Source organism: Acanthochromis polyacanthus, chromosome 3 (genome assembly GCF_021347895.1).
Source record: "Acanthochromis polyacanthus isolate Apoly-LR-REF ecotype Palm Island chromosome 3, KAUST_Apoly_ChrSc, whole genome shotgun sequence".
NCBI lineage: Eukaryota > Metazoa > Chordata > Actinopteri > Pomacentridae > Acanthochromis > Acanthochromis polyacanthus.
Window position 1 is genome coordinate 12791992 of NC_067115.1, and position 13429 is coordinate 12805420.

The 13429-nt window shown below is 39.3% G+C and overlaps 2 protein-coding genes across 2 annotated transcripts; one reads left to right on the plus strand and one right to left on the minus strand.

Moving 5' to 3' along the window:
• The first annotated feature begins 1055 nt into the window (after nucleotides 1–1055).
• On the plus strand, nucleotides 1056–2745 carry syce2 (synaptonemal complex central element protein 2). Its single transcript, XM_051945901.1, has 3 exons — nucleotides 1056–1129; nucleotides 1216–1342; nucleotides 2353–2745. The coding sequence occupies exons 1-3, from the start codon at nucleotides 1065–1067 to the stop codon at nucleotides 2548–2550; spliced, it is 390 nt and encodes a 129-aa protein (XP_051801861.1). The 5' UTR covers nucleotides 1056–1064; the 3' UTR covers nucleotides 2551–2745.
• A 50-nt stretch (nucleotides 2746–2795) lies between these two features.
• gcdha (glutaryl-CoA dehydrogenase a) lies at nucleotides 2796–10378 on the minus strand. Its single transcript, XM_022205184.2, has 12 exons — nucleotides 10245–10378; nucleotides 9765–9874; nucleotides 9531–9563; nucleotides 9287–9427; nucleotides 9052–9114; nucleotides 8698–8868; nucleotides 8462–8591; nucleotides 6198–6414; nucleotides 4560–4663; nucleotides 4292–4417; nucleotides 4034–4194; nucleotides 2796–3678 (listed from the first exon to the last, which is right to left on the minus strand). The coding sequence occupies exons 2-12, from the start codon at nucleotides 9865–9867 to the stop codon at nucleotides 3605–3607; spliced, it is 1323 nt and encodes a 440-aa protein (XP_022060876.2). The 5' UTR covers nucleotides 9868–9874; nucleotides 10245–10378; the 3' UTR covers nucleotides 2796–3604.
• Nucleotides 10379–13429: the final 3051 nt, after the last annotated feature.

Below are 13429 nucleotides of genomic sequence, written 5' to 3' on the forward strand. Positions count from 1 at the left end.
CTAGCATGATGCTGCACGTTAGCATTTCAGAGTTAGCCATATTTATCCAGCAATGCATTCTTAATAGCTGTATGAATACATTTATTTTTGGAAAGTCATAGTATTGCGTTTTATTTGTAACACCCTTCATACTACGTAACTACATTAAGTTTTGTTTTGCAACATGTAAAATAAATGTTATGCTGCATAAATCAGAGTGGTTGGCTCAAGCTAAAATATCTTTAGCTTGGTTCATTGTACCTAAGGAACCGACTAACTTGCTGATTTATTTTCCAAATGTCACACAGTTTTAATGTATTTTTTTTAACAAGTGTGACTTTTTTTGTTGAACTTAGATTCTTCCCTGCAGAGGCAAACAGACCAGAATGGAGTTTTTCTTTGAGGACCTTCCATCCACCTCCCAGTCCACTCCCAAGAAAGGGCATGAAGATTCACAGATGGTAATACTGTTGAAATAACAAGATAAAGCACTTTTGATTTTGTGAGAACAAGATGTTAATTTGTATGAGCACAGTACTAAATGGTTGTACAGAAGGAAGTAAGCATTAAAAATTTTGTTCAGTAAATGCTAAAGCATAAAAAGATAAAGCATTCTTCAATAATAAGATGTTTACTCAACCATAGCAAAACATATAATGTATATTCAACGCCATGATCTTTAGATAACATATTTAAATCAACAGCTGTTCTCAGCCAGAATGCTTTCCAGTAGATAACTAAGACTGACATTGTGAGTTTAGCAAACCATTTTAAATGTTAATAGTTTGCTGTTATTTATTATATGACTTCACCTGAGTAACTATTACTGTTAAAGCCCTACACAATTTTATATAATACAAATTTACCAGACTGCTTACCTGGATTAAATATCAAGGTTAAGACATTACATTATTTTATCAGATTATATTATATAATAAATTCTCTGACTTCTTAAAAACCTTAGACGCTACAAAATTATACATGGAAAACTCAATGTTTCTGTCAGCTATTGTGCAAATGGTGATGAAGGAAGTATGCCAAGTAGTTTCTTTGTTAACTTGTCCATACAGAGAGAAGACACAGCGATGGATTCATCAAGAGGGATATCCTCAAGCTTAAGCATGACTGACAGTCCAGAGCAGTATAGCAGGTACAGAATCACTATTACTAAAGAGAGACTCTACTGTTCCTCAGGCAATAAAACTACATGTTCTCATTTAAACGTATGTACACCAGCATCTGTTGTAGCTCAATCATAGAAGACATCAGCAGAAGAGCACAGAAGATGGTCGAGAAGATCAACCACAGCCGCACCAGTGACCAGAAGGTGATGGACAGCTTTGAGGAGAAGTTGTTGGAGAAGGTACAAAACTTATTTCATGCATCTGGTTTGAGTTGTTATGGGGTCATGCCGTATCAGTTCGCCACATTTTTATAATTCCTGTTCAACTATCTCTCATTTGTCAGAAAATTTTTTGTCATAAAACATGGATATTTATAAAGAAATAAGTGGAATTTTAGCTTGATCTATGAAATAGTTTACAAGATAAAACCTTTTAAAAGTTGCACATTTTTTGTGCATTTACACGAGTCTATATTTGACGGACAATAACTCAGGAATAATTAAAGATTAAGGTTGCTTCGACAACCATAACTGTTCTACTTCGATTAAGCAAGCTAGTAACTAGTAATGTGTTTGTTTCTGTGGTCCAACTTGTTATACCTGCACGATTAGTTATGAACGTTAGACACCGATGACTTTCTTTTCATAGAAATCAATAATTTCAATTATTTGATTTCATATTAAATGTATTCTGTGTTTTGATTTGTTTTGATGTGACATACAGATACATAAGAATCAGAAATTATCACTAATTGATTTTTGCATTATTTTTTTTGGTTTATGAAACTTTTCATGACTGCTTCATTTTTTAAAATATATTTTACCACACCTATAATATATAAAAAAAGATCTACTTGTCCTATATTGCAGACTCTGAATCAATGGTATGATGAAAAATAACCGTAAAATTTTCAGTTTTATCTTTAATGATACCTTAGACATTGTCATCTACACATTCAGTGTGTGAAAAAGACGTGCTTAAAGTTGATTGACGGGCTTATATATTAGTCAGAATGTCGCAAATACCATTTTAATATTGTTAGCTTATGATAAATGCAGTGTTTCAACCAAATCAGAGATAGTCAAGCAGAAGGTCCCTGATGATTTGAAGTGGAATAAGCCAAAAGTGATTTCTTTTAATGACTTAAAGTAGTAAGTTGAATGTAGATTGAAGCATTTGCTCTGTTATTGTGTATTCTGCACTGAAACAGTTTCTGATCTGGCTGATGATCTGATTATTTGCCTGTCAGGTGAGGGAGATGTGCCAGCAGATGAAGGGACACATGTACACAGTCTATGAGGAGAACAGTGATGAGATGCAGGTGAAGCTGCAGGAGCTTTCAGAGGTGCTGGAGAGCTGCACGAAGCTCAACAATGAGCTGCTGGAAGCCAATCGGGCCCTGGCATGTCTGAGAGAGGGTCTGGCAATCACCCAGAAAGAACCGTGAAAAACTAGTGATTATCTGACATTAACGTTACTCTGAACTGGTTAATAAGTTACTATAAATGCTAATTTGTTCATTATTATATTGATAATTCAGAGTAACTGATGCTATCTGTGCACCTGCTGGTATTGGTTTTGTTTTGCTTTCAGGTTTGTTCCTGTTCTTCAAAAATACGCAGTTGACTCTGTTTTTAGAACAGTAGTTGAGGTTAAAACTCAGTTTCACACAAAGAAAGCAAAAACAAGAGCTGAAATCCATTTTTTATTTATGTTCAGTTTCAGCATCTGTTGAGTCAGTAAATAAACTTACAACGAACAAGAACAAATAAACTGAATTGTTTGAATCTGGGGTTAACATTTTTCTTTCTTTTTGTGTTATGGTCTTTATAGTGATGTATTTATATATTCATATTTACCTTAGATGCTTCAGCAACAATATAGGATTCTTCAAACTGATATTGACCATGAATAATCTTAATAGGACTTAAATTGTGTACAAGGTATGAAGGGGTCTCCACATACAGTATTTCAGCCACACATGTTCCCACTCATTCGATGCCATATATTTACATATTGACTCATCACAAGATATGCCACAACTTTTACACAATAAAAGTTGTGGCCAAATGTACAGTTTTAGCATTTCAGCAACACAAATATCATATCTCAGCTGGACCCAATGGATTGTCAGACTGACCTTACATATTACTAAAGATAACAAACAGAGGTAGTAATAGACAGCTTTCCATAGTAGTTTGAAACTATAAATGTGATGAAGCGTTTGTAAGTTACGCCAACATGCATGTTAGCCGAATAAACCCTCAATAGTCTCCAAAATGTGCACACTACAAACGAAGAAGTGTAAAGGTGCAAGACAAAAAACAGATGCACTTTAAAGGCCTTTAATAAGAGAGCTTTAAAATATAATTTAATCACTCATTTGGAGCCTAAAAGTGTGCAGATCTTTAACTGACCTCAAGTCTCTAAACATGTAATTTTTACATGAATCGGTAGCACACGGTATTCCACATCAAGACGTTCAAGGTGATGGGAGTCGTTTACTTTTCAACAGTGAAAGACTGCAGTCCAGTGATGGCTCTGCCCAGGATCAAGGCATGAATGTCATGAGTTCCTATGAAGAAAAATACAAACTAAATAAAACAACATAAACAAACCTTTTCACATGTAAAGATACTTAAATTTATCATTGCATCGCCCTGAAAGTGATGCGATATTTTCAAAAACTGTTGTAGCTACAATAAAGGACATTTTCAGTATTTTACAATAACTGACTGATTTCTGCATCACAAAATATGATTAAATCTGATTAAAAATGGGTGAAAAATAGGCAATATTAGAGTCTATGTGAAGAATAAGTACATTACTGCCCTCTCGTGGTGAAAACATATTACTGCACCTAAAGTTTGACCGCTTTCTTTCTTTGTTTTAAAATTACAATACTGTCCCTTGTTTATACTTTTGCTTACCCTCATATGTGTTGACAGCCTCCAGGTTCATGACGTGACGGATGATGTGGTACTCGTCTGCGATGCCGTTTCCTCCCAGCATGTCTCTGGCTTGTCTGGCGATGTCCAGGGCCTTCCCACAGCTATTCCTCTTCAGCATAGAGATCATCTCTGGTGCTGCTCTGTTACGATGAAAACACACCCATTAAAGCAAGGCTGTCGCCGTTTCTGCAGCAGAACGACCGAACAAAGAGAGCAGCATGAAAGAAATATCCTCACTTCTTCTCATCTATAAGTCTTCCCAGTGCCAGACATGACTGCAGCCCAATGGTGATCTCTGTCAGCATGTCAGCCATCTTCTTCTGCATCAGCTGGTTCCTGGCCAGTGGGACACCAAACTGGATTCTGATTGGATGATAAAGAGGCAAAAGAAAGAAAAAATAAACAACGGTGAGGAGAAAAAATGGTAAAGTTCACACTTCTTTCATTGCATTTTTATGTTCCTATGTCTGCAAAGGTCACACACTGTAGATAAGTTGTCATGTACCTGTCCAGAGTGTACTGTCGGGCAGCGTGGAAGCAGAATTCAGCAGCTCCCAAAGCTCCCCAGGCAATGCCATACCGGGCATTGTTCAGACAGCCAAAGGGACCCTGGTCACAATGAAAGGAACTTTATATTTATTCACTCATTCAGCCTTTATTTAAATTTGCATTATATTAAGTTATGAAAGCCTCATTTAAAATGTATCTGAGGAAGAAATCAACCAATGTAGGCACACAAATAAGAAACTTGCATAACAGTGACAAAACAAGAACAGTTGGAAGCAAAATAAGATATAATTAAAAAGCTGAGTTGCCCTAAGGACAAAAACAAGTCGAACTTTAATTTGTTCTGCTGGTTATTCCAGGTTGCAGAAGCTCAGCGAGTGAAACCTGATTTTTCAAGCTCAGTAAAAACAGCTGGCACCTGCAGGATAATCCAGTCGTTTGATGTGTTGTTTGATGTATGATAAGAGTCACATTAAAAGATAGTGGTAATCTAGGGACGTTAAAAAAAAACAAAAAAAAAACAGTAAGGGCCTTATAAATAAATCAAACCCAGAGAGTAAAGACCACCCGACCTCTGTATTGGAATAAATTCTAATGCAGAGTGATAAAGAGCATTCAAGGGCTTCAATGTTGCTGCTGCTGATGCATGCATGTATAGAATGTCACCATAATCCAGAACTGACAGATAAGTTGCCTCAGTAAGCATTTCTTCATAATGCAGTGAGAAACATGATGTAATACTGACAAAGGAATCTTTTCTGTTCATAGTTCACCAGCATATTTCAAAGTCTGCTTCCTCTTCATCCAAATTCCCATGCATGTCTCCTCCATAACCTTTTACATATTTGTGCCTTTCATAGTAGAGATACGAATGTCAAAAACAATATTTTTGGCTGTGGGAAAGAAATTGTTTTAATCTGAAATGTATAATAGTATTAATAATAATATGATAATAATAAACTGTATTTATATAGTACTTCTCAGGATACATGCTACATACATTGTGCTTCACACTGGCAGCAAAAGAAGCATCAAGCTTAAAGGCAAGGAAGAAAACAGATTTATGTAAAAACCAATGCATGGTAGGAAAGATAGAATAGATAAAAGACCTATAAAAATACCTTTAGGATGTAGGATAGGAACGGTAAAAATATATAATAAAAAACAAGACGACATGGTCATCAATATCCCCCGCCACATGTGATGTCTATGAGTCTATATCCAAAATAGTGAGCAAGGGCCATAACTCTGTTAAATATTGTCGCACAGGTGTCATTTTTGAACTTGATCAAGGTGTCCATGGTGTGAAGCTACACACTAAATTTCGTAATCCTAGCTGTAATAGTTTCTGAGAAAAGCTATCCCCTTCATCTCGGACGGACGGACGGACGGAGGCCAAACCTGTATCCCCCTTTTCCACTTCGTGGAGGCGGGGGATAATAAGGGATTTAAAAGACTTTACTGACTTTATGCATATTTAATGCAACTTGTCACTCAGCAGAACGGTCCTGATAGACTTTGACAGCGCAATCTATAAATGTACCGTGTGTCTTTAGCGTATTAGCATTAATGTTGCTGTATTAAAGCTACTTTCATTTGTTGGAGCTGAACTTGAGCTAAGAGAGGAGCCACTTACACCAAGACCAGAGACGTTGGGCAGCAGGTTCTCCTCTGGAACTTCCACTTCGTCCATCAGGATCATACCAGTGGCGGACGCCCTCAGTGAGAACTTGCCCTCAATCTTTGGGGTGGTGAAACCCTTCATTCCACGCTCCAAGATAAAACCTCGCACTCTGCCATCTTCACACCTGGCCCAGACGACGGCGATGTCTGCCACGGGGGAATTTGTGATCCTGGCAGAGCGAGAACAGTCAGAAACAAAGAAGAATTCAGTTGATTTCACCCAAAAGAGAGAAGCAGCCCATGTCAGCTTCTGTGAGCCATTGCAACTTTTAGATATTATTAGTCTTCATTAACATTGGATTCTAGATCTAAAATGTAACAGTATCAGATCTTAACTTTACTATGTTAAGTCTCAGGTGATTACCAAAACTGTGGATTGGTGCTACATTACTAAAACTGAATTAAATAACAAATTCCATGTGAAAGGGAACAGTGAATAAACTGTCTCCCAGCCCAAAATGTGAAGGACAGACTGAATTTTCTCCCTTCTTTTGCACAACTATGTAAGATAATAGAGAAATCTCGCAGCGTGTCGGACTGAGGATCAGCCAAGAAAAGATAAAGGTACTCAGGACAAACAACAGGCAGGAGGCCCCTATCACCATCGAAGGAGTGGGAACGGAAGATGTGCAGGAGTTTGTTTACCTGGGCAGCAAAATCAGCCAGACAGGAGGTACAGACGAGGACATCTCGGCCAGAATCAAGAAAGCGTGCCAGGCCTTTGCCATCCTTCGACCAGTGTGGAAGGCCACCGCTATCTCAACCCGCACCAAACTCCGCATCTTCAGTTCAAACGTCAAATCTGTCCTCATGTATGGCCCTGAAATGTGGGGGGTCATCAACAGAAGCTCCAAAAAGATCCAGACCTTCATCAACAAGTGTCTCCGTCAGATCCTCAACGTTAAGTGGTTCGACAGAGTGTCAAACACCGACCTGTGGACTAGGGCCAACCAAGAGCCTATGGCTGTCCAGATCAGGAGGAGAAAGTGGCGATGGGTCGGCCACACGCTGAGGAAGGAACCTGCAAACGTCACCAGGCAGGCACTTGAATGGAACCCTCAAGGCAAGAGGAAGCGTGGGCGCCCAAAGTAGACATGGAGACGATCCGTCATCGATGAGCTGAAGACCATCGGCCTGTCTTGGGAGGAAGCCAAGAGGAAAGCCAGAGACTGGGGGAAGTGGAGAGCTACTGTTGAGGCCCTGTGCTCCATTAGGAGTGAAGAGGATTAACGTAACATAACGTAAGTAAGATAATACTTTTATAGCTATAGGATAGTATTTATTTATAGTATTTTGCAGTACTAATTTGCTGTTATTTTGTTACCATCAACGTTTTCTTGGTGTCCTCAGTGCTTTAAGTTTTCATCTACTGTGGAAATCCTTTTCTAGTGCTGTGTTGACCATCTTGTGTTTGTCTCATTTTGAGCTAGATAGTTTTGAGAAAACATTTTATCAGGAAAGACAAAGCTGCTGGTATGTGTCTCTCTACTTACTAGTACTACAGTCAACCTGAAAAGCTTTGGCTGAATGAAATTGTGTCTACTTTTCAACCAATCAAAAGGTTGCAAGGGGGAAAATGTGCAAATTGTAGATGAAGTAAATCGGCCAAAGTGCACTGAATTCTCTACCTGTTGTCCATATTAGCCTAAATACACCAGAAATAAACATAAAAGCTAACCTTTAAAGCATATTGAATCATTATAACCTATTATTTTATATTACAATGGTACTTAAAAGACCCTGAGCAGACCAATACAAGTTTGCACACACTCATACGGTATCTGAAAATGGAAATATGCAAACAAAAGAAATGAAGATGAATACAGCACAGACAGATTTGTCTCCAAACTCCACCATTACATGCCAGCTTGTACCCTGTTCATAGTTTTCAATTGTGTTGTTTGGGATCCGTTCAAATAAAATGCAGCCCAGACATGGTGTCAGTTAGTCTGAAATTGACTTCAGTAAATGTTAAATAAGTCATCATTAAGTTGGATGATTCAGAAGTTGTGAAAAATGACTGTCTTCACACTTCACTGTGTCTTCACGGGTCGTCTGTTCTGTCCGCTGTCAAAAATAATGACTTTTGTCTGGAGGATTACTGATGAAGCGCTGTTCTCACTATGAATCTGGCAACTGTTCGAATAATGAGAAGTTGGTGACATGAGAGCACATCGAGCCACCAGTCGACCTGGAGGTTACATCCCGACTACTCACCAGGTCTTTGCTCCACTGATGGAGAAGGTACCACTGGATGGGTTGTACTTGGCCCTCGTCTCCATACTGCTGGGGTCACTGCCGTGGTTTGGTTCTGTCAATCCAAAGCAGCCCAGGATTTCTCCACGAGCTGAGAACACACACAAGGAACAACATGGATTCCAATACAGGTATCCTGAGCCTTTCCTTTTCTGTCTGAAATGTCACATTACAACTGCAAAAAGTGTCACACTAACCAAGCCGAGGCAGGTACTTCTCCTTCTGGGCTTCTGTGCCGTAAGCATTAATCGGGTGCATGACCAGCGAGGACTGGACGCTCATGACGGAACGATAACCACTGTCCACTCTCTCAACCTCCCTGGCAATCAAACCGTATGCCACGTAGCTCGTACCTGCACAGCCGTAACCTGCAGCACGGACAGAAAGCAGAGTGGATTTCTACTAACAAAAGAGCAGGACATTTTTGAGAAATCTTGCAGAAAAACATCTGAATCTAATGTGAAAGAACACACATGTTGTGTACTGGAATCAGTCCACTATAGGGTGGGACTAAAACTTGAAAAAATGATGATATTGTTTTGTTTTTGCACCTTTAATAGTTGGACCTAAGACGCCCAACTCTCCCATCTCTGACACGATCTCACGGTGGAAATCTGCATGTTGGAAAAACAAAAAAATTACAATCAAACATTCAGCAGCAACTTTTTAAATGGCTTCAAATCACAGTCTGACTAAAAAAAGGCAAAACCTCACAGTGATTTATTTTGTGTTATGGGAATAGTTTTCTTTTCATTTTTTCTTTTTGAATAATCCTGTTTAGCTCACGTTCGTGTCTGTTGGCCATGAGGATGCGGGGCATGAGCTTTTCCTGGCAGTAGTCGCGGAACGAGTCCCGGATCATGATCTCTTCCTCTGTCAGCTGACCCTCCAGATCCAGAGCGTCCCGCCAGTTGAATGCCACCTTGGCTGAGGGTCAGATCATATGTACACACACACATATACACTATGGTTATGTCACTGTCACATGCAGGAACACCACACGTGAAGACCTCATTAAAACTCCACTTACGCGTCTTTGCTGGCTTTTTGACTTCTTCAGCATCTGAAGGACACAAAGTAAAAGGTAGATTAAATATCATTTAAGACAAAAATACAAAATTTACTACTGTTTTCATCGCATGTATAGGTTCGTTTTCATGTAAATATGCCATCTGCTACATCCCAGCTCATTAGCAGTGTGAGGCCAAACTTTATCTTGTCACTTCTTTGTACATATTGAATGGATTAATAATTTCAGGTGCACCTTTTACCACTGTAGCAGCTGTTCCCTGAGCTCTGGAAACAGTGACTGCAGCACATTTCTGGCTGTTGGAGAGGAGACGTGTAACAGCGCTTCTGAGAGCCATGAGTTTACTGAACATAAAGAGAAAAGAAAATTAAAAACAAATTGAAATGTGAGTCACTTTAAACATCAATTAATCGGGTATAAACACACTTCAGGCACAAAGGCCACTGCCACATATCTCATGTACAGTGTCTTAGCAGGGTAGTAAACACACCTTTTGGATAGATTTAGGCATTATTATCACTCAGTGTGTGGCAAGATAGGTGTTTGCATTTAATATATGAAATGTTTTACCGAATTGCGGCCTGTTTAAAACATTTCACAAGAGTCAGAACACCCTAACATGCGTTCCTGTGAATAGTTTTTAGAGCACTGCATGCCAGTTAGACCAACATGAGTTTATCCACAGCACAATGTCAACATTCATCTGTTCGGTACCTTTTGTTCTCTCGTTGGGTTTATCTGATGATCCGATCACTCCTCGTTGATGACTCGAGCTGTTAAAGTTGCTTAAGTAATAACTCTGCCGAGCATACGTCACAGAAATACGTAACGCCAAATGTGGGTGCGCCCGTCCGCCATGACAGGTGAGGCAAAGCGCACTGAGGAGATGCATGGCGCAGGCGTTACGCAATACACGCACGTTACACAACTAACTTTTCTCAGATGGAAAACAGTTTCGTGAGATAAATATATTGCGGCGTTTTCCTGTTGGGGATGTTTGAGGAGCTTGCTGTGCTACGTGTATAACTCAGATTGAAGCTGCTGCGTGTCTGCAAAGGGACTTTTCTTGCGCGTTTCCACACTCAACATGGCGCTCAGGCATGGACGCACGACACCGGGGAAGAGGAGGGTGTCGTCCCGTCGCCTTCCTGCTCATTGGCCGGTAAAATTAGGAGCCATGTACAGAATGTCTGGCCTGCACTGCACCTTAATTTTGTAACTGACAATGTCAAAACACCCTGTGGACGCTACAGCTGACCGAGGAGCCAAACAAGCACAAGAAGAACAACTACAAATGGGTGACAAATTGAGATGAAAACTTTAACTTTTGAACCTAAAATGAGGAGGTCCAGCGTCTCTGTTGTGGCAATTTGTTGGCATAGTTTGGCTCCACTTGTGCCCTCAGAGGAAAGGGTCGCTGTAAATCAATACTAAGTTGTCCTGACAGTGACCCATCCACAGGACAGGAGAGGTCACTGACTGTTGACGTTTGTGTAAATGATATGCTCAACCCAGCAGAACACTGATGGCAGATATTCCACTGATGTACTAATGTAATTATGATAATACTTAGTTTGAAGCAGACACGAAAGAACAAAGCAGACAAAACACCAAATAAGATAAGACGAACTTTATTGATCCTACAGTGGGGAAAGTTCCCCGTTAGCTCCAAAGGAAAAAGTATAAAGGCAGTACAACAATAAATAAGAAAAAGCAGTGGAGAACATTATATACAGATGATTTTTGTTTATATAGAAGATGTATAGAAATACATTAAAAGCACAGTTCAAAGAATGAAAAATGAATTCATTTCAATACATGCTAATTCTACTTGTGGTAGTTCATCAGAAACGCTTGTAGGTTATACCAGTGGTTCTCAACCCTGCTCCTCAGGACCCCATGTCCTGCATGTTTTAGATGTTTCCTGCTCCAACACACCTGATTCAAATGATCAGCTCGTTATCAAGCCTCTGCAGAAGCCTGATAACGAGCTGATCATTTGAATCAGGTGTGTTGGAGCAGGGAAGCATCTAAAACATGCAGGACATGGGGTCCTGAGGAGCAGGGTTGAGAACCACTGGGTTATACAACACACAACAAAGTATACACACCCACACATGTGCTTGCAATAATGTGTCCATTTACATCAGGGGTGTCAAGATCCGTTCCTGGTGGGCCACTGTCCTGCATGTTTTAGATGTTTCCCTCTTCCAACACACCTGATTCAAATGATCAGGCTCGTTATCAGGCTTCTGCTGAGCTTGATGATAAGCTGATCATTTGAATCAGGTGTGTTGGAAGAGGGAAACATCTAAAACATGCAGGATAGTGGCCCTCCAGGAACGGAGTTTGACACCCCTGCCATACACATCATAATAAATGAATTTTAATAAATAAAGTTAAATAAAATTCAGTGTTGCATTGCATCCTGTGAAATATTTCAAAGACAAATACCAAAAGGAATGAATGATTTGGAGTATTGGTTAGTTTCACACAGAGGTAAAGCAAAACATCACCCTGATGGTGCAGAGAGAATTCCAGGACAAGTAAACCAACACAGTAAAAAAAAAATATGAGGATCAAAGTAAAATATTCAAGGACAAAATTAAATAACTGCATTTAAACCAGTCAAGAAAAGCTGAGATTTTCAGTAATATTCTAAAAGAAGATGCAGAAAGTCTGAAGACCCTTTCTGTTGTTTTTTGTGTTTTTTGTCACCTGTCTGTAGACTATACACATTTAAAGTTGAAGTTAGGGTAATATAAAGAAAGGAAAAGGGAATGAAAGCAAAGAAACTGCAAGACTCACAAATTCAGGCTACAAAATGTCAAAAATAACAAATGGCCGCTAGAGATCGGTTGCTTAAAATGGTGTTGTTGTCCAATCTCCAGTCATTGATTAAACTCTTAAAATATCACCTCTGCATATCTCAGTTACACATTGAGAGGTTTTCTTTTTCCATGAAAGTAATCCGTTCATACCCTTGAGTGCTCAACTATGCAACCTGATGAGATTGGTCACTTGTGTTTTTGTTTTTTGTTTTTTTACATACAAAACCCTCTAAGTCTGAATCCATGTTTTTAGATGGTCATGGAAGAAATTTTTAGCAATGATGCTGACTGCTTATTCCACTCATGACATGATTTCTAGCATATTAAAACACCATGTGGACTTGTTAGTAAGGTGAATAAAAGAAAAAGATGTTCACTGGAAGGGTTTTTTAGAGGCAAAAGTCAGATTACCATTTTGATATGCAACCAGCTATTCCTGTTGTTTTTTCTCTTTGAAAGATACCGGTTATTAACGTTAAATTAGCAAATAAAAATACCAGGAAGCTCTGTAACATGTATTTTTGTTTGGTTTGACCGACTTCAGATTAATAATGTGCTCTGAGGATTTTCTTAAGAAACCTGATAACATTTCTTACCTTTGAATTATTCATTGCTTTACCAGCAAATGTGCACATGACCCTTTTGTGTCTGAAGGTTCAAGTCAGTTGAGTTATGTCATGAGTGAGACACTTTCGAATGCTTCTCTTTCAGGGGATTAGTTCTTTTTTGTATGAATGTCATCCAGTTTGTTCTGTGTACATCACAGAGTTGCTGCAGTGTGTGCATAGATCACCCACATTAAAACTACTTGCCTCATATTATGTAGCATCCACTTGTACAATTCTACAGTTGTGCAATTTCATTTAGCAGACGCTTTTATCCAAAGCGACGTACATCTGAGAGTACATACAACACAATCAAGGATCTAGTCAGGAGAAAATGTGCCACCAAAACAGCATCAGCCTCTGAGGTTGTCCTGGAAGTTGCCAGCTGGATCCTTTCAGTGCTATGGATTGTAGAGTGGGACCTCTATGGATCAGGCCTATTCCAGTGCATCCCACAAATTCC